At 39.7% G+C, this 22103-nt stretch overlaps 1 protein-coding gene across 8 annotated transcripts in view; it reads left to right on the forward strand.

Moving 5' to 3' along the window:
* Positions 1–22103, forward strand: part of LTBP1 (latent transforming growth factor beta binding protein 1) — a 399796-nt gene that overhangs the window by 261294 nt on the left and 116399 nt on the right. For 6 of the 8 annotated variants that reach the window (XM_077772762.1, XM_077772764.1, XM_077772768.1 and 3 more), the window contains 5 exons: positions 6188–6355; positions 8760–8987; positions 11109–11131; positions 14718–14817; positions 15320–15418. In XM_077772762.1, the coding sequence (XP_077628888.1) occupies positions 6188–6355; positions 8760–8987; positions 11109–11131; positions 14718–14817; positions 15320–15418 (618 nt within the window). The remainder of the gene's footprint in view (positions 1–6187; positions 6356–8759; positions 8988–11108; positions 11132–14717; positions 14818–15319; positions 15419–22103) is intronic. The other 2 variants (XM_077772765.1, XM_077772771.1) reach the window with 1 other exon arrangement.

Consider the following 22103-nt stretch of genomic DNA (forward strand, 5'->3'; position numbering starts at 1 on the left):
TGGGGGTGCCCCATCGGTTTAATAGAAAAACTCCCAGATGAAAGAACTCTGGGCCTGGAAATTTGCTGTTTGATAGTATTTTTGCCCCATGGCCTTGATGCCAATACACAGAAACAGAGGATTGGGGAGATGGGCTCAGCACTCCTGCCGCAACCCTGGGAATCATGAGATGAAAGCCACATTCCTTCTAAAAGCTAGTCACGTTTGTGCCTGTCATAATCTTTTTATTTCCCTAACACCTTAATGAGATATGTACTATTCTCATTTTACATATCAGGTGATTGAAGCCAGGAGGCTTTACGTAACTTCTTAAGCTCCTACAGCTAGTAGTGACTCTTGAGATTTAACACTGGGTTTTGGGCCTCCAAGCACCCAAACCCAGTTCTAGATCAGGGGTGGGCAAGCTACAACCCATGGACCAAATGTGTTCCACTGTTTGTTTTGGTAAATAAAGTTTTTCTGGAACACAGCCATGCCCATTCATTTACATATGGTCTAATGTTGCTTTAACGTGGTGACGGCAGCATTGGGAAGTTGTAGCAGAGCCGGTTGGGCCCACAGGGTCTAAAATACTTGTTATTTTGCCTTTTACAGAAAGAGTTTGCTTATTCTTGGGCTGTATCGACACTGTCCTAGAGAACTTTCCATGATGATGGAAACGTTCTGTATCTGTGCTGTCCTGGGTAGCAGATGCTAGTCACATGTGGCTGGTGTGACTGAATAATTAAATTGTAAATTATAAATTATAATTTGCTTACATTGTATTGAAGTAGTGAGGCATTAATGTATCAGACTGCATAGTTCTAGATCATAGTTTTACACAGCTGATTGAGTAAATGATTGCTAGATCTCCTTTCCCCCTAAAATGGGCTGTCCTTCCTGACTTCGTGGTTTTGTCCATGTGACATTGTTTCCAGGCAGTCAGGCTGGGCGCGTCTCTGCCCGTTTTGACTCTGTCCTCTCCTTTGGTCTCCAAGAAAGTTGTTAATCTTTGTAATCTGTCTTGTCTTTTCTTTTTTTAAGTTTATTTATTTATTTTGAGAGAGAGGGAGTAAGGGAGAGAGAGAGCATGCAGGGAGGGGGCAGAGAGAGAGGCAAAGAGAAAATTCTATGCAGGTTCTGTGCTGTCAGTGCATAGCCCTCTGTGGGTCTGAACCCCACGATCTGTGAGATGATGACCTGACCCAAAAGCCAGAGTTGGTCACTGCACCAGCTGAGCCACCCAGGTGCCCCTGTCTTTTCTTTCCATCTCCTCTGTGGCTGTCCTAGCTCAGGTCTCTCACTTCCCTCAGTTAGTGATCTCGTACCACTGTGTCCTGGGGGTTAAACAAACATGTCTGTGCCAAGTGTTTTGCCCCCACAGATAACAGTAACAACCAAAACCAAAACCCAGAGCAGTGATGTCACCATCTTATCGTGCACTTAGTAAGTGCCAGGCACTGTGATGAGCCCTTGGAACAATTATAACACTGTGATAGATAAAATACTTACCAGACGTCCATGAGGTTGGTGCTGCTCTTCTTTCTGTTTCAGAAATAAAGAAATGGAGGCTTGGAAGGGTTAAGGATCTTGCCAAAAGTCACACAGCCTTTAAGGGGTAGAGCCCACATGTGAAACTGGTCTTACTCCAGAAGAGCCTCTAATCAGGAAGAAGAAACCAGTCTGAGTTGACAAGTGCAAGTCCTTTATTTACGGAGAGCTCTTATTTAGTCTCACTTGCCACGCTCTAGAATAGATGGTGGAACTCTGCCCTGTCTCTGAAATCATGGTTTCTTTTATTTTGGTTCACCCAGAATTTAATAGCACATTTCCCCAAAAGGGTGCTCAGTGGTTCTTACTTCAGCAAATTCATCTCTCAGGCTCCTCATCACACTTCACCTGCCTCCCAGCCCTAGCCCCATATGGGGTTTTAAGCTTTAAAGGGATGAAACTCTAGTGTGAAATTTCATCCAAGAGATGAATGAGGATATCAGGGATGTTGAGAGAGGGGGGATTGAAAACAGACAAGCAATACACATGCCGTCTTTCTGAGTCTTATATTTTTCTGCTTCCTCTAAATGCCAAATTAGTTTATATCTGCTTAATGATACTTCCCATTCATCTGTGGAAACATGTCTTTGCAAGTATGATCAGACTTTATTGTATAGCCTATAATCAGGTTGCTTGGTACGCCATTGGGGAACCCAAGTAAGAAAATTATAGCATCTTTGCTTAGTATGTTGTGTGATTACGTCACCATCAGCCCTGGCTATTTGGTAATGGTTCAGGACTAGGGTATGGGGCTGTGTGTTTATTACTTTTGAAGATGTCTAGATCTCTATCTAAGAAAAAAAGATTTATTTTCCTGACTTCTTGATACGGCATTTCCAGTAGGTTTTACACTCCTGAAGTGTTTCCATCTATTGAGAGTACCTGAGTTTTTCCACCTTTCTCTTAGCAATCCATCTTGCAAAAATATAGTCTGCAAAAACCACTGTTCAGTGTGCCTACATTTAGAAACCTATTGGCATTTTTGTTACTGCTCCTCTGCACCCTTTCCCAAACCCATTTTTCTGCTTATTCTTTAGAAATTTTGGGGCTGTGCTCATTTCTTTTAGTGTATCATAAAGCTTTTTGACTCAAGAGAATATATGATTACATGTACCATATTTTAAAATAAATAAATTAGTATATAATGCATTCCCCTTTATGATTAGCCTTCCAGTTTGTAATTAAACGGACTCAGCTTCATAATCCAGAGCACACTGTCTCTGGATTTATGTGTCTTGCAGACTAGAATATGAAAATGCTAGAGATCTAACAAAATAAGTGGAATTGCCATCTGAGAGATTGAAAATGATAAAAGAATGACAGGTAATTTAGGTGTTAAATAGGAGTGGTTTGAAAAGGCACACACTCTTAGAAATCTGAAGCATGAATGAACACTTTTTGGTCCAGATAGTTGAAGATCAAAGAAAATTTGAATCGTGGGAACATCAGTAAAATTGATGTACAGAAGCTGGACATTTTCAATGGTGCCTTCTTGGTTACTTCCAGCTCTGAATGAGTAGATTTTTAAAATTAATTTCTTATTCTTATATGTAGTTGGGATGAAACAAAATGTCCAGTTAGAACATGATCTGACACACCCATGCTCACCAACAATTGACGTGATGACTATGAGCCAGTGATTCTCTTACTCACTTAAAAACCCCCACTTGAAATGCTTCGGAAGCTGTCTCATTGGAGGACAAAAGGCTGCAGATGATTTTTGGTGTGAAATGTTTAGAAAAAAATTAACTCACTAGACTTCTGTCTTTATTCTTCAGATGATAAAATGCCTAAAGAGTGTGTGTGTGTGTGTGTGTGTGTGTGTAGTGCATGAGACCTCAGCAACCATCAACTCACTTTACTTAACAAGCAGTGTCTTACAGTTCATAGTCATGCACACATAATATTCCTAAAACACTGAATTGTTGGTGTGGAGTTTTACTTTAATTTGGCGGATGACATAGTATAAGTTACTTTCAAGTAGAGTCCTTGTGGGATGCCTGGGTGGCTTAGTCAGTTAAGCATCTCACTCTTGATTTCAGCTCAAGTTGTAATGTCATGGTCATGAGATCAAACCCAATATCAGGCTCTGTGCTGACAGTGGAGAGCCTGCTTGGGATTTTCTCTCTCCCCCTGCCCCTCTTCCCCCACTCTCCCTGAAAATGAATAAATAAACCTTAAAAAAAAAATAAAATCCCTGGATCAGGAGAGGCACTTTGAGTGTAACAAGAATGGTGCCTAATCTTGTATTACTACCCCAGATGTGCAGGCGAAGTAGATCCAAAGAAGTGAGTGTGGAGAACTAAGTGGAAGGGAGTTCATGTCACCATTAGCCAGTGTCATGAATTTGAGGAAACTCTCCGCTGTGTTCTGAATGGCCCTTATTTCTGGAATCTAGAACTAGCATTAACGCAATTAGTATTATAAGTAAGCCCTACCATGTGTAAACTAGGCTCCTTTGAGATGGCCTGACATTGTTTCTATGAAAATATGTATTACAAGTTTCAAATAATTTGGAGAGGAATTTCTTTAGTAGAATCTCTTATGAGCTGATTATACTAGAACTATGTATATGTTCTTAAGAATGTAAGACCTATAGGTGTACACAAACACACACACACACACACACACACACACACACAAACATGTGATACATTAGTGATATTCAGTCATTCCAGGGACTTATCCTTTTGGGGATGATAACCGTACTTAAATTTTCTCTTATTTTTTCTCTGTGATATTTTATCAGACTTGCACAGACTCCAGAAAGTAAGTAGGAAAAGGGAGTGGAAAAGACTCAAAGTTCTCTCTCTCAGCACTTTTTTAGTGGCCTGGACAAAACTGGCCTTACTAGGTTACTGTGTTGAGTTCTGAAGCTTCAGGAAGGTCTCCTTTGCACCTCTCAGTCCCCTGTTCCCATATTGCAATTCACCAATAGTAACTATTTTTTTAATACTTTTACTTTGTTCATATTCTACCACTAAGCAGTGTACAAATGCCCTTGAGAGGATGGAGATAATAACTTTTATTTAAAAAGAGTGGCTGACATGGAACTTGTGTCTTCTCTGGATCAAAGGTTTATTAGCATATGATATTTCTAATCTGCACATTGAGCCTGTCATTTGTAAGCGAGGGTTATTAAGCCTCACCCAGTGTATTAAGGTTCTTTCCAGAGAAACAGAACCAATAGTGCTCTATGTGTGTATGCATGTGTGTGTGTAAAGAGAGAGGTTTCAGAGGAATTGATTCACATGATTGTGGAGACCAGCAAGTCCAGAAATCTGCAGGATAGGCTGGTAGACTGGAGACCGAGGGAAGAGTGAGTGTTACAGCTAGAGTCTGAAGGCAGTCCGCTGGCAAAATTCATTTGTCTGGAAAGCTCAGTCTTTTTCCATTTAAGGTCTTCACCTGTTAAGATGAGGCCCACCCACATTCTGGAGGTAATCTGTTTTATTCAAAGTCTACCAGTATAAAAGACCCAATTAACCATCACAACCCCGGTGACTTCTGTAGATCATATTGCTGGCAAAAGATGCCATGAGAATCCAGATCTGTCTGGTTCTAAGACCTTTGCTCTTTTCACTGCTGTAGTACTTTAATTTGATCAAGATGTTTCTTGTAGCATCTAACAGACATGTCAGTCCTCTTGAAATGATTGGAAATTGAGATCTGAGCAGGAGAGGAATGTAATTTGGGAGCTCCAGGTGCCAGAGGAAATAGTTAAAGGAAAGGCACATAGACCTCATCCAGACAGGGATCCAGTCGAGAAGAACTTTGGTTGAGGTGGGGGAAGGGACAGAGAGGACCATCAAGGTTGGTCTGTTCAGCACTAGGGCTTGGCCTGGAGCTGGCTCTGGAGAACGTACTCCATCCACATTTAAACTAGGAAATGAACTTGTTGCAGGCAGGATTGTATCTTATCTTCATATTTGCCTTCTGTGCTCATTTTAGTGTCTGGCTGTTGGATTATTGACGTTTTGCCAATAAACAGAGAGTAGGAGATTCAGTAATAGTATTTAGGTATTGGATGATGATGGGCCAGTGTGCTTCTGCAGTGTTTTCTAAGGGACTGAACCGATCGTTGGCTTCCCTGGTGTGCTGTCCTGTGTAGCAGAGCAGGTCAGAAGCTGCACCCTGCCTCACGTCCACTGGTGACTGGCTCACAGTGAGACCTGATGAGGCCCCACAAGCCCTCACTGCCTTCAAAGCGAGAAGGACGACAGCTGGCTTTCAGCATCAACAATGTGCAGTTCCTGATTTTCACACTGCCTGGCTGTTCACCACATTCTGCCCTAGGACTCCCTCTGTTATGGCTGAATACAAGAAAATAAGTGATCTTGATAATGATACTTAGATTTCATTGGGCAGCTCATTTGGGCTGAAATAGTTTCTTTTTACTTCACGCACACATACCTGATCGAATGCTTGCTAAATTGGACGAAGGGACCAGATAAGTTGAGGGACATTTGGGGCCCTGAGTCTAAAACCTGTTGGGTAAACTGACTCTAAATCAGGAAAGGGGATGCCCTTAATCTACACAAATTTATTCTGATATATGGCTTCTAATCCAGACCTTACTGTTCAATTTACTGTCAAGAAAATCAATCTAGTCTTTGTCGTTTCTTGGGTGACATCAGGCCTTGTCTCTCTGCTTTAGCGGATACCCCTGTGATCTCTGAAGAGAAAGGGCCCTGTTACCGCCTTGTCAGTTCCGGAAGGCAGTGTATGCACCCTCTGTCTGTTCACCTCACCAAGCAGCTCTGCTGTTGTAGTGTGGGCAAGGCCTGGGGCCCACACTGTGAGAAATGTCCCCTTCCAGGTACAGGTAAGCCACACCTGTCTGTATGCTTGTATTCCTTCCCAGCCTCGCAAGGACACAGGAGGACTTTGGCAACTTGTGTCGTTTTTGGTTTCTGACTTGTAATTTACTTTTTAATATTACAATGTGTTTTTATCAGTTTTGTACAAACCATGATCATGGAAGGTTGAATCAGTGGGAAAAAATGACACTCAAAGAGATTTTCTGGTTTCTGTGGAACATTACACTTCCTTTTGAAGGTTAAGAAAAGCCATTGCTTTGTATCCTCATCTTCTCGGACCCTAAGTCTGCTATTTAAAAGTGCAAAGAGACCAGAGGCCCTGCTGGGCCAGGCCTTGTCCTCATGACTGACCGCATGTCATGTGCACAGAAGTGAGACCTTGTGTGGTTGACTCATTCACTTGTCAGTTTCTCCAGTTGGAAATGGAGAGAATTAGAATCATGATTGGATTTCTGCTCGAGGGCCAATCCTGCCAGTGCACCTAGGAATTTCTGAGTCAGAATATTAATAGAACTTGGTTAATTCTTTATACTTTAGTTTGGTACATATTGCCTAATACCCTGAAAGAGTAAGTATATTTCAGTGTCTTCTACCAAGGAGTCTTCAGCTTCTCAAGCAAGATCAAGTAGGATTAAATGGAAGAGAAAGAAACATACCCTGCAAATCCCGGACATGGTATTATCAAAGGAGAAGTGGCACCTATTTCATTGGCACGTGGTGACCACAAAAAGTCAAGTGTTTATCAAGTGATAAGATATTTCCCACCTTGGGAAGTGCAGAAACTCTCACAGGGCTATTGAATGTCTCAAAGCTGTAGCTTCCACAACAGTAGATGCATAAATCAAGATGGTGAAGAGGACACAGGGAGACTTCTCCATAACGTCCAGTAACTAAATTTGAAAATAATATTAAAGACAGAGTTTTTGTACTTAACCAATTTTTGGTGATATGGTGATTTTCACAACATTTAGTTCATTAATACTGAAAATATTTGATCAGAAAACATGTCTTCTTCTGGAAACATCTGTTCTTTCAAGTAAGAGTTGTATTTCGTAGTTAAATTTAGAAATGAAGTTCTGCCATTTAATGTGTGATCCTTAGAAAAACAATGTTTTTGCATGCTTCAAGGAGTATTTTAGAGTTTCCTTTTTATTGGGAACTAATTTTAGGTCCAGAACATTCAATAGGAGATCTCTTGTTTAGTAGAAGTGAGAAATGACTGACTTTACTTTGAATTTGAAAAGTAGAATTATAAAAGTTGACCATAAGCTCCTTAGTGTCTGGGTTTGGTAACTTGCCTCCAACACCAACACCAAAGGGATTAGGTGGATTTTCCTCCTCAGGCCACACACTGCCACGCCACCCCCTGTCTTTCTCTTTTACTTATTCCTGGAGGTGATGCAGTAGAGGTTACCAAATCCTATGTGCCCAGTCTCTTTTTTTTTTTTTTTTTTTTTTTTGAGTAGACAAGACCACTTTCCTGGCAAAAACAGCAGTCCCAGGGCACAGAACATCGCCCTGTCCTCTGGATAATTAAGCCAGCTGGTCAGAGTCAGGCTGTTGCCCTCTCCTCTCTTTTTTTGAAAATAACTCCATTTTCTGACTTGGCATGTCCCGTTGTTCTTGACTTCTATCCATCATCTCTTTAGTGTGTCTTAACTTTGCTGGATTCCTTCTCGCTATCCTGAGACTCTTCAAAACCACTTCTCCTATTCAGTCCTTCTTAACCAGCCTCACCATATGAGCTGATAAGCTCCATTCTGGCCGAGTCCTTTTGGTTCTTCAACTGGAAACAAATTATGAAAGAGTTCAGCACCTCATTTCCCTAACTAGTGATTTATTTTTCTTTTTTAACCTTCTTACTAATCATCTAGCTTAGACATTACTGAGTTCCTTGTTAATAACTAATGAAATTCTACCAAAGCAGGAGGAAAAGAAGAAAGCCTGGTTTTTGCTGATCTTACACACGTACCCTATGAGATATATATATTATATAGTATCTTCGATACATAAAAATCTCCTCATATATCTCATATATTTCACATATATCACATATATGTGATATATCACATAGAAAATTAAATATATAATATGCACATATAATATCCTAATTGGTTGCTGATATATAAAAATATATAAATATATACTTCCTGCATGAGATATATATATACACATATATTTATGATAAGGAATTAACAGATGGAGAAATATTGAGTAAAAGAAAGGGTTGGGTTTTTTCTATAAATATGAAAGTTTAACAAATTCAAGCATTATGCATCTGTTTTTGAAGTTTTTAAATGTAACTATATTAATGATGGTTTATTAAAAAATACTCATCATGATATTTTCCTCTGTACAAGTTTGCACTTTTAGATTTTTAAAAGGAATATTTTCCCATCCCAAATCTAGCTGCTTTTAAGGAAATCTGTCCTGGTGGAATGGGTTATACGGTTTCTGGCGTTCATAGACGCAGGCCAATCCATCACCATGTAGGTAAAGGACCTGTATTTGTCAAGCCAAAGAACACTCAACCTGTTGCTAAAAGTACTCATCCTCCACCTCTCCCAGCCAAGGAAGAGCCAGTGGAGGCCCTGACCTTCTCCCGGGAACATGGGCCAGGAGTGGTGGAGCCAGAAGGTGAGAGGGGAAATAGATCACGGACCCAACCCCCTGTCTTGTGTGTGTTTGGTTTCCCTGTTAATACTCTTCTTGAACAGGAACTCTTCTTCATTCAGCACTAGTGATGCTTCTGGATGATTCTTAGTGAAGGGCTTCTTTGTGTGCAGTAGGATGTTGAGCAGCCTCCTTGGCCTCTAACTTTTAGATATGCCAGTAGCACCCTTCCCTCTGGTCGTTAGAGGCAGGAAGGTGTCCAGGCCTGCCAAACATCCCTATGGGCTAAAATGACTTGTGACTGAGGACCACAGCCATAGAGTAATATGTTTGTAACAGGTAATGATATTCCAGGGTGATCTCAAGACCTGCTGAGGCCACATATTCTTGGTGGTTATTCCTGACGGGTAATTTAGATCCTTTAGGGAATCGTCATAACTCATTTCTTTGTCCAGAGGGCCATTTAATAAATATTTATTTACTTTGCAAAGTGGAATCCACAGATTTAAAGAAGTTAAAGCATTGATTGAGCTTCCATGAAATAGAGGGCAACAGGCAGTCAGGGAGAACGGGAGGCAAATGAAGGAAGACAGGAACATCCATTGAAGGGATCTTGGAAATTGCTTTCTACAGTCCTTCCATTGACTTCCTGAGAAAACTGAGACCTAGAGAGGGGAGGGACATGGCTTGTCCGATGTCATGTGAAGAGTTTATAATGGGCCAAGGAGCACATTTTTCCAAGAAACTGGGTAAGGCTTTATATTTTAGGAGTCCAGGGAAAATTAACTTTGATTGTATCTCTTTATAAAAGCCAGCGTATTCAATACCTTCAATATCTTCATTATCATAAAAATTCTCCCCCCAGATAGAAGGAATAAAAATTCTAGATTTGTATGAACTGTACATTTTCTCTAAAGAAGCTTCTGTTGGTTTTTCACAGTTTATTAGGTCAGAATTTAGGGATGGATTTTGTGAGGAGAGAAGGTACCTAGGTTTGTGGAGAGTCAGGAACTTGGAAAGCTGCCTTCTAGAGATGTTTCTTCCAGGCTCTGAATCTTTCTGTGTTCTAGGTCTGCTTTATTTCACTCTTCTGCTTTGTTGTACTTCCCTGGTTAGGCACAGCAGGTAGGACCCCACCTAGATTTGACAGTATTGACTAATTTGCTTCTGTACAGTTGGAGTCTCATGACCTCATGTTCGCAATTACTTGTCCTTTGCAGAGGCAAGAGGAAATGGGCTCTGGTCCAAATGCTGCCTCATGACTTTGTTGGTGGGTTAGGCAGGATGGACAGTTAGTTGACTTTTCCAACCACAAGAATAAAGTAGCAGTGATAAGCTATCTGGTACCCTGATTGCTTTGGGGAGTTAAGCATCTACCAAAACTGTACACTTATGTTTATGGAGACCCTGATTAATGAGGAAAACCCCAGTAATTGTTAATCAGAGGCTTGAGGAGTAATACTAAGGACTGACTGATTAATGGAATGCAGATTTTCTAAATATAAAAACACAGCCACTTCCACTACCTCACAACAATGTCATGATTGTGTAATATGGAATTTGTTCAACATATTGATGCTAATCTCTAATTAGATTTAATTGGCCTATGATTTCTCTCCTCCTGATTTAGTTAGCTTATCTTACTGGAAATGCTCACAGGATTTCAATAAAGATTAGGAAGACAGTACCCATTCTTAGATCTCTTATTGAAATAAGTGGCTTTCTTTTTTAACATAAACATCAGAAAGTATGTCAAACATTATTTGTTACAGTAAGGATAAGTATGTGGGAAGTTAATGAAAATGTTTGTTTTTTTTGATATGGAAAATTCCATAAAATTAAGATTAGGCATAAAATAATGTGCCAGAAAAATTTTCCTTTAACTTTCTCAGTTAATGAGGGAGTTAGAAAGAATTTCATCACATCTACTTGAACTCCTGTAGTTTAGGAATGGTATAACATGGATAGTTTTTTGTTGGTTGTGTGTAAAATTTTCCACAATGACCTTAATTCTGCATTTGATTGAGTTTGATTCTTAATCCTTTTGGGGTGATAGTGGACTTCTATTGCTTTTTTAAAAGTTAACTCTTGTGCAGTAGATTGACTTAAATTGAACTAATGTCATTCTTTCTGTTCTGGTTTTAGTGGCAACTGCACCCCCTGAGAAGGTAATTTATTCGTTGTTTTCAAGTCTTTTACTATCAAAATGATTTTCTTTTAAAATGTGTATAGATTCTTTTTAGACTTAAGTGTAGTAACATGTCCATTATTCATTACTTGGCTTGAGGAAATCTAGCGTTCATTCAGGAAATATTTATTGAATACCTGCTATTATAATTGGCACTATCCTGAGTGTTAGGAAAACAACAGAGAACAAATCAGAAAAAACTCCATATTCTTATGGAACTTAAATTCTGTTAAGAGAAGAAGGTGAGACCAAGGGAATCAGAGGCTTACACAGAAATCAGATCAGCTCATGACTTGGACTATGGATGGGAAGAAAGGGTCCTGGCATGTTTATGCAATTGTGTATTCTCAGAGCGCATATATACTAAGCAAAGTACTTCTTAGTTCAACTAAAATGTAACATGCACACTTGATTAAATTAGAATAAGAACAGAATTTACCTTATTAGGTAATTATCTAATCCAATACTAGAATATTGGTTCTTCAAAATTTCAGAGAAATATTTAATCAACTTAGTGGGGTTTTTTGGCATAAAATGGGACCATTAGTTGTGAGATATATTAAGAGGAAATAGGGAAATCTGCTGGGGGGCACCTGGGTGGCTCAGTCGGTTAAGCATCCGACTGCAGCTCAGGTCATAATCTCATGGTTCGTGACTTCAAGCCCCGTGTCAGGCTCTACAATGACAGTGAGGTGCCTGCTTGGAATTCTCTCTCTCTAGTCCTCTCTCTCTGTCCCTCCCCCACTCTCTCTCTCAAAACAAATAAACTAAAAAAAAAAATTTGCTCGATCTAAGTCCTATCTATATAATATTGTTCTCCATCTGAATTTTGCTCTGATTCATTAATTACATGAAAATTCAATCATTATTAAATTTTCATACATTTATGTATCACTCAGTTGACAGGAAGGAATGCAGTATTAGAATTTAGATGGTGCAAACACATATGAAATTATTATAAATAGTTTTCAAAACCTTTAGCTTATAAACATGGGACAGAATAACTTTAAGTGCTCTGACCTAAGTGCTGAAAGACAAAGCGGAAGTAGGATTTTGGAGTGGTAGCACCCAAGAAAAAAGAATGTTGTTTTATTGACCCCAAAAGAGGTACAACACATAGGCATATTTGATACACACGTTTGCGACTCCTGGCGAGTGTCTCTAAAGGTCAGTGGTGTACAGTAGTTTGCAACGTTGAGTTTGAGTTCAGTTCTGGTTGATACATGGAAGGAATCATTCAGTGGGTGAGCAGATGAGCCAGCTCCCTGGTAACCTCATCTTATGGAATAACATCTGTTTTCATTGCTGTTGATGATTGAGTTTATGGTAACTCTCATTAAAGGTTTGAAAGAGGGCCTCAATGTTTTCTTGTATACTTACACTGTAATGTTTTTGGAAACGAGCCAGTGGGAAAAATGTGGTCCTAGTCTTGGCTTCTTGCAGAGGTCCCATGATACTCAAGATTGATGAAGAGAAAGCGGGGTCACCTAGGGGTGGGAAATGATATGCACAGAGGTGTAGTGGAGGGGACAGCAGGAGGTCAGTTAGGGGAGCATCAGAGGCTTGTTAGGAAGAGAACTTGGAACTGCTTTGGAAAGCTTGGAATCCAAACTGTAGTCATAATCAGTGGCGGACCACCTTGCTTCTCTCTCGGACTCTACTTGTCAAGGGGGAATTGGCATTGATTGGAAAGTCTGCTGCCGTGTGCCGCTGGGGGAAATTCTATCTGCAAGTTGCAGGAGTACGTAAACAGCTGACCATGGTCTGCTTCTTGTTGGCATTGGCCATGGACTGCAGGGAATGGGGAGCTATGGAGACTGATTGAGGTCACCTTTAATAGGTAATGGAAAAATTAGTCTGTATTCTTAAGTGGAAGAGAAAATGTAATGTGTTATTTCTAGAAGATGAATCGCCACAGAATTAACTGAGACAGAGAGACAGACAGAGCTTAAGAGACCAATTAGATTACTACAGTAAGCAGGATGAGAGAGTGAGTCCAGACTGGGGCAGTGGGCATGGTGGGCCTAGAAAGATGAACAGACATAATATGCAGTGCAGATGGGCAGGGCTTGAAAGGAGGAATGAAAGAGTGAGGATTGCAAAACTTGAAACCTGGATGGTTTAATGGCCGATACGTTGACTAGAAATCAAAGCCTTGGAATGAAAGCCTGAATGGTTTTGGTGGGGATGGATTTGAGGTACTGGTGGAATATCTAAACCTGGTGGGGTTTACCTTGTAAACACTCATGTTTACAAAACTGGATCGTTGATGAGATACTCAGCCAAGATATCTATTATATTAAAAGCAGAGAAGGGGATAATTGAGAGAGCAGTTAAAAGGGAAACAGACTAGGGGAATGAGCTTTCTGGAAGATGGTAGAAAGTAAAGTGAGGGAGGAAGTGTGCAGGGCAGCCATGACCAAGTCACCTGATGAATACTTGTAAGGCAGCAAAGACATGGGCACGCTGACCCCACACTGCTGTTCCTACTGAGAAGTGAAGGCATGGGCACCCTGATCACACACCACCATCCCCATTGGGCAGTGAAGGCGTGGGCACACAGATCCCACACCGCTATCACTACTGGGAAGCGAACGTGTGGGCACGCACTGTGGGCACACAGATCCCACACCACTATCACTACTGGGAAGCAAACGTGTGGGCACGCTGACTGCACACTGCTGTCCCTCCTAGGAAGCAAAGGTGTAGGCATGCTGACTCCACACTGCTGTCCCTACTGGGAAGTGAAGGTGTAAGCACGCCGACCCCACAGCACTGTCACTACTGGGAAGTGAAGGCATGGGCACGCCGACCCTACACTGCCATCCCTACCGGGAAGTGAAGGCGTAGGCACACTGACCCCCACACCACTGTCACTACCGGCCTGACGGCTTCATCTGCGGGAGCCCAAGCAGCTGTAACTAACAGGAAGCTGAGCCACAGGCACCGCCTGTTTCTTCACCTCCAGTCCAGAGGACAGGAGTGGGCAACAGGCTGCGTGTGGAAGCCCCAGGTGCTCCTCCAGGTCCCCATTTTTCTGATGGTCTGCCTGTCACTATGCTGAAAGCTGGAGGTGCAGTGTTACTAGATGTGAATTAAGCAAGCCCTGCTTCAAACATTTTAACATACCATGTGTTCTTGGTTATGACACATGTGCTGTACCCATTATTTAATCTGCAAAGTGTGGCTGGCCATCTTCCCAGGGCAGAGCCACATGTCACTGAGATGATGGTTTAGGTGTTCATTGGGGTTTATTTTGCCTTCTTCGAGACCAGATGTGGGCCCGTGAGCCAAGGCATGGAAGATGCCTGAAGGTACCTTTTGCTTTGGGCCCTGGGACGTGGGTGAGGGTGTGTGCATGGGTCAGCACTGCTGGGGGAACCAAAGACTTGCTAGATTAGTGGCACAACAATAGGTCATATGTGTAGTTTTTTCACACAATTGCACACTTTTTTGTCCAATGTCATGTGATATTTGTTACCTTTCTAAGAGTAGAATTAAAGATAGGAATATGTGAAAATAAAAGTAATTCCTATTTTTTTTTCCTTTTTAATACATCCACCCAGGAAATACCTTCATTGGATCAAGAGAAAACCAAACTTGAGCCTGGTCAACCCCAGCTCTCTCCAGGCATCTCAACCATTCATCTGCATCCACAGTTTCCAGGTAACCACTGTTGATCTGTGCTCTTTGCAAGAATACTCTGAATAAAAGCGTGAGATAAGAAACATTTTGTCTTTGATTTTAAACTTTATTAAATCATTAGAATTCATAAGTAATGTGGAGTGTGAAACATACACTTAAGTATGTTCATATACTTGTAATGTTAGTATGAGGATGGTCTTCTAAGTTTTATAATGGTAAGAGGAAGAGAAGTTTTTCTACTGTTTGGCCAAGAGTAGGTTTATAGGTGGAACGTTATTAAGGGTCATTGTTTGATGAAGGGTCATTTATCTCGGCTTCTGAATTGTTCCCATAGATTCTTGCTACATGTTGAAAAGTGGGGCTATAGATTTAATACCATGAGTTTCGGGGATCTATACCAGTTCTTAATTATCCAAGCATTACTGTGGTATGTTATGAGACTAACTTATGCTTGTGTTTTGAAATAGGATCTCAGTGTACCTAAAAGGCTTTAATTGTTTTCATCCCCTTCTTCCTCATATAGTGGTGATTGAAAAAACATCACCTCCTGTGCCTGTGGAAGTCGCTCCTGAAGCTTCTACATCAAGTGCTAGCCAAGTGATTGCACCTACTCAAGTAACAGGTAGGTGTGGTGTTCATTCTGTTATGTAGCTGTGCAGGAGACATGGGTTTGAGCCTCCTTCTAAATGTAGTATCAAAATTCTATCAAATGTATGAAATTGCTCATGGCAGTGTTAGTCATAATAGCAAATATTTGGAAATCTAAATACTCTTCAAAAGAAGGAATGTTTAAATAAATTGCCATATACAGTAGACTATCCCATAGCTATTCATGTTTTTTATTATTTTTTCTTTCAGTTTATGTATTTTGTGAGTGGGAGAGGGGCAGAGAGAGAGGGAGAGAGAATCCCAAGCAGGCTCTGCACGGAAAGTGCAGAGCCTGGTGTGGGGCTCAAACTCGCAAACCACAAGATCATGACCTGAGCCAAAAGCAAGAGTCAAATGCTCAACTGACTAAGCCACCTGCGTGTCCCAGCTATTAATGTTTTTAATGAATATTTAATGTTAGGAGGAGATGCCTGTGACACAGTAAGAAATACAGAACACTGGGGGTGCCTGGGTGGCTTAGTCGGTTAAGCGTCCGACTTTCACTTAGGTCATGATCTCGCAGTTCGTGGGTTCGAGCCCCGCATCGGGCTTTGTGCTGACTGTCAGCTCAGAGCCTGAAGCCTATTTCAGAGTCTGTGTTTCCCTCTCTCTCTGACCCTCCCCTGCTCACGCTGTCTCTCTCTCTCTCTCTCTCTCCTAGAAATAAAAATATTAAAGAAAAAAATACAGAACACTGTATGATTCCATCTCTATTTTTTAAATGTTTATGAATCCAGAAAAAGAGACAAAAAGCACATCAAAGTCCTTAACCATCACCAGTTACTAGGATGGTGGATAATCTTTGTTCTTCTGAATATTTTTATATATTTTCAAAATTCTTTATAATAACTTGAATCATTAGTAAACATTATAAAACTTTATAATAATGTGAAACAGATCAACAGCATATAAGTTAATACCTTTAATGTAGAGCGAGCTTTTATAAATCAGCAATAAAAATACTAATAAAGGGGAAATAATATCAGATAATTTATAGAAAAAACATTACCAAGAAACATATAATAGGGAATGTCAACTAGTAATCAAATAAATGCAAATTAAAATAGTGATCAAAATAGCATTTAAGTTTTACTAGAGTAAAATTGCAGTCAAACACATGGCTGAAAGAAATGTAAACTGGTTTAACTCTTCTGGAAAGCACAAACTGGCAAACATATAGGAGATGCTTTTTTTTTTTTTTTTTTTTTCAAATAGTTTATTGTCAGATTGGTTTCTTTGGAGATTCTTAAATACAGAGAACAAACTGAGGGTTGCTGGTGGGAAAGTGGGTGGGGGGGATGAGCCCTGGTGTTATATGTAAGTGATGAATCACTGAATTTTAGTGAAACCATTACTGCACTATATGTTAAGTAGCTTGGATTTAAAAATAAATTTTTTAAAAAGAATTTTAAAAATGTTCAGGATTTTTGACCCAGTAACCCTATGTTTGTGAGGTTAATAATGGCCCCAAGAACTGAGACAATGATTTATATAAATGGATACTTAGCACCAGGTATAATAGAGAAAAAGTGGGAAAAATCTAAACATTTAATTATAAGGAAATAGATAATTATGTTATATCTATACACTGGGACATTATACTGCCATCAAATATAGTATTTTTGAAGAATTTTTATTAAAATCTAGCAGAAAATGGTCACCATACTGTTAAACACAAAATGAAGTGTATAAAAATGTAGGAATGAATAGCATTATGCCAGTTTTATAAAAAAGACTTACATATTGAGAAAATGCTGGAAGAAAAGATGCCAGATGTTAGCAGTGGTTATTTTTATAGTAGGATCCAAGAGGTTTGGGGTGTTGTAGCATATTTTCTATTTTCCATATACTCTGTAGTAGACAGGTATTTTTATATAGTCTGAAAAAAGATCGCTAAAATGCATCATACCAACGTAAGGTCAGGATGAGGTTGGCAGGGTCTAAAAGAAGCTAATAGAAGAGTGTGCAGCCTTTCTGAAAATATTCCTTCCTCAGAAACATGACATGCATAGTTTTTCAAATAAAAATTGTGCTTGGTATGTTAATTAGATGAATTATAGTGAGGATTTCATAGTGCATGTGTATATAAAAACATCAAGTTATAACCTTAAATATGTATATAGGTTTTATGTTAAAAACCACAGTACTATTATATAAATTATATAAAATACATACAATTTTTTATATTAAGAAGAACTTTGGTCCATTTTATCAAAAACGTGAATGGAAGTTCTCTTAGATATTTGAATTGAAACCTCAGACTGGAAAGTGTTTTTATTTTTATTATTTTTTTAATGTTTTATTTATTTCTGAGAGAGAGAGAGAGACAACATGAGCAAGGGAGGGTCAGAGAGAGAGGGAGATACAGAATATGAAACAAATTCCAGGCACTGAGCTGGCTGTCAGTACAGAGCTCGACATGGGACTCTAACGTATGAACTGTGCGATCCTGACCTGAGCTGAAGTTGGATGCTTAACCGACTGAGCCGTCCAGGTGCCCCTGGAAAGTGTTTTTAAAAAGCACCTTTGGGGACGCCTGGGTGGCTCAGTCGGTTAAGCGTCTGATTTCGGCTCAGGTCATGATCTCGTGGTTCATGAGTTCAACCCTGCCATTAGCACAGAGCCCTCTTTGGATCTTCCGTCTCCCTCTCTGCCCTTCTCCTACTAGCCTGGGCTCACTTCTCGCTTTCTCTCAAAACTAAACATTAAAATATTTGTTTAAAAAGAAAAAATTAAAAAAAAAAAATAAAAAGCACCTTTGTGTCCCAAGATGAAATGCACTTCACAGAGATGTGCAGTCACATCAGGGGCTGCCGTGCGTTTTTACATAGTTTTAGGCACCTGCACCCAGAGCCACAGCCTTCTCCATTTACTGGATGCCAAGTACTTTTTGCTTTTACTCTTAATACTGAGTTAAATGATAGAGAAATATCAGCTCTTCTAACTACTTCTGGAGAGATAAAATAAAATGATAGTGGTTGCTTATTTTAATGGCCATGGCTAAAACAGTTACTCTCTATTATGAAGTCATTTATGTGTCTGCTCACTTTATGAAACACATCTATAAGAGGCTGCACCACGGCACATCTTGGTCAGCAGGGATCTTTTCTCTTTATTAATATTTCATAATCTTTTCTCATTATTATAAAGGAAAACTGCAGTGTGTCAATACAGTGAAAGATCAGTAGGTACAAACACTGTATTTCTCTTTCTATTTTCCATTGTGAACATACAGTTTTGTGCCTTTTTAACAATGGCTGAGTTTGATGGATAGACTTTTTGCAAACTAGCTCTGTAGAGGTTAATTAAGCTTGGCTAGATAAATGTAGTTTCGTCATTTAAATGCAGCTGTGTGAGGACTAACAAATTGAAGTTTCTTAGCTTCAACTGAACTACAGAGCTGGTTGAAAAAAAAAATGAAAGTAGCTGTGCTTTATGAAGTTGTTAGAAGACAGCTTAATTTGAGTTTGGCAGAGATACAGGGCCAACATCTGCTATCACATGTTTGGAGCATGAATATTTCCTTCCAGGAAAAAAGTGATGTTAAAATTTTATGCAACATTTTTAGGTGTTCCTACTTCCTATAGTAGAACAATCTTTCTGGAACAGTCCATGGAGAGAATATTAGAGCCTTTGAATTAAAATGGCTTGCAACTTGATAGCTAGACTATAATCTGTAATCCACACTAGCACAAGAAGACTGTTTTATATCAGTTTTAATTTAAATCAAACTATAGATGTTCCCAATGGCTTGATATGAGAGCCAGACATAAAGATTGAGGGAGCAGCAGTCTGATCAGTTCTGTCAGGAACATTATACAATGGCTCTTTCTCCTAAAATGCAGAGGAGGTAAATCATGTTTGTCACTATTAGTTTGTCTCATAAGTTGAAGAAAGGAATAGAATAATACATAGGCGTCTAAAATAAATAAAATCAGCCCCACGTCGCTTCGTGATGCTATCTTTGTGATCGTGAAATTGGAGGTAGCTTTTTCAGATTTCTTCAGACACACTTTGACATGTAATTTATAAAGTGAGCCGCATATTTGCAGGAAATAAGTGTGATATTTTCCACTCCTAACAGCTGATTTGGTAGCTTGCAACGTTACTGGCATACTGCTTCCAAATAAATTGTACATTTCAGCATATAAATTCTTGGTTTAACATAGTGTCTTAATAACTCAAGGGTAGGTTGGAAAATCAAACCTCTGGCAAATATTTACAAAGTGGAAACATCTGTTTCAATTGTTGTGGGACAGTTTATGCTCATTGGGGGGCAGTTAGGAAGCCAGGGCATTTTTGTAAACCTTTCCATGAGCTAACATTTGATGCCTTCCTCCGACTCTTCCCAAACTTCCTCTGTGGGCCTTGCATACCAGCCAGAAATTATTCTTTTGACTTCCATGACTGCCCTGTGGAGACCTTTGTGATTATCATGGCCCAAATATTATAAAAACTATTGGCTCATCAGAGCTTTTCCAGAATGCAGAACTGACCCCTTTAAAAAACATTTGTCCCTAAAGTATATTACTGTTGTCATTACAGCTTCCGTAAACTATGTATGCTGATGGAAAATGATCTCCTTTTTTCATGTAAAATCATCATGCTTTAATATCTCCAGGCTTTATTTATTTATTTATTTATGTATTTACTTGAGTAATCATATGATGAGGAAAAACATGAAAGATCATACTCATTTTCATATTTTGCCAAAAACCTTTCTTTTTCACTTAAAACAATAGAAGAAAGATACCAAACTCTTAAATCTACTTACTGTTGGCCTTGTTGGTGGGATAAAGAGAGTATTTGGTTTTCCCTTGCCTTTTGGTCATAGCTCTTTTTCCAAACTCTAAATAGAACTCTAGTGAAAGAAGCAGAATATGGTTCTTGACCTGGTGAAGGTAAAGTTGTTTCAGGGGCACATTCATTGGGGAAGGGTCAGATGGTCCTGAGGACCAGGGGGAGTGTGATGGGCATTAGGGAAGAGTCCACTGGGAAGAATCTCTTGGTGATCCTCTCTGAGAAACCAAACAGGCTAAAGAAAGCAGGACATTTGCATTAACCTAGAGTACCCCAGAGACCAATAATTAGTGCTTCCTGAGTGAGGCTTTGCCATAATTCTTAGGCTTATGTCGACACAGTCTGCTCAAAGAAATGTATGTTTCAACATAAACTGCTTCATTCTGTGGGAAGGGGATCACATACCTACGTGTGAAGTGACCTCTTGGAAAAAGGAAAAGACCTGCCTTTTCTCTTCAAAAAACATGGAGAAATTAGACAAACTTTCCAGTTCTTTTTCAAGACTGCCTTTCGGTGTAGCAGTACATGCTAGAGAGTGAAAATCTATTAGGAAACGAGGGGAAAGCATGGGAAGAGGTGGTTAGAAGACTTGTTTTCAAAGTTCTAAGGTGTTTAGAAGGTGTTGTGACTCTCTGTTTGGAAGGGTGGAGTCCTGCTTAGCAGATGGATGGAAGGGAGCTCTGAGGCCCAACTGATGAAAGTCGTGTTTAAATTAATCTCTTGTTTTAAAAAATGGGACAAACAAGGTAGACATCAAATATATTTTAGTACATGTCCCTCCACTCCTTTGATATATCTTTTAGTACCCTCTGGTGGTATCAGAGTAACATTTTCTTAGGTAAATTAGTGCCCTGCCAGCTGGGATCAACAGTATCAAGCTGTGTCTCTGTATAATTTATCTATGAGGTGATCAGCTAAAGATTCTCAAACATGCCTCATAAATATTTATCCTCATAGGTTTTATTTTATTTTATTTTATTTTTAAATGTTTTTTATTTATTTCTAGGAGAGAGAGAGAGAGACAGCGTGAGCAGGGGAGGGTCAGAGAGAAAGGGAGTCACAGACTGAAACAGGCTCCAGGCTCTGAGCTGGCAGTCAGCACAGAGCCCGACGCGGGGCTCGAACCCACGAACCGCGAGATTATGACCTAAGCGAAAGTCGGACGCTTAACCGACTAAGCCACCCAGGCGCCCCTCATAGGTTTTATTTTAGATCCTACAGTAGAAGAAAGGCCATTACATTAATTTCATTTCCTAAGACTAAAGAGTATAATTCTTTTTTTTTTTTTCAATTTTTTAACATATATTTATTATTGAGAAACAGAGAGACAGAGCATGAGCAGGGGAGGGCAAGAGGGAGAGGGAGACACAGAATTCGAAGCAGGCTCCAGGCTCTGCACTGTCAGCATAGGGCCTGACATGGGGCTCAAACCCAGCAAACTGCAAGATCATGACCTGAGCTGAAGTCAGATGCTTAACCAACTGAGCCACCCAGGTGCCCCTAAAGAGTATAATTCTTATTAATTATATTAATTTCATTTCCTAAGACTAAAGAGTATAGTTCTTAAGTATTTCTCCTATTTTCAGAGCCGATGTCAGAAGAAACAGTTTAAATATGTTGGCAGACTGTGACATAGGAATGTATTGTATTTGAATTAAACATCACATATTTTTGATGATTTTTGTTCACACTTATAAAAATTCCATTCTCAAGCTGTGCTTGAAGAGTTACAGATATTTGGTTATCAACATATAGGTATATGTGGGCTTTGAGGCACTGACTTCTGCTAAAGCATTATATGAAAACCCTGGATTTATAGCCTCTGAACTTGTTCTGAATCCTTGTCCCTAATACATTAA

Source organism: Crocuta crocuta, unplaced genomic scaffold (assembly GCF_008692635.1).
Source record: "Crocuta crocuta isolate KB4526 unplaced genomic scaffold, BGI_CrCroc_1.0 scaffold363, whole genome shotgun sequence".
In the NCBI taxonomy this organism is placed as follows: Eukaryota; Metazoa; Chordata; class Mammalia; order Carnivora; family Hyaenidae; genus Crocuta; species Crocuta crocuta.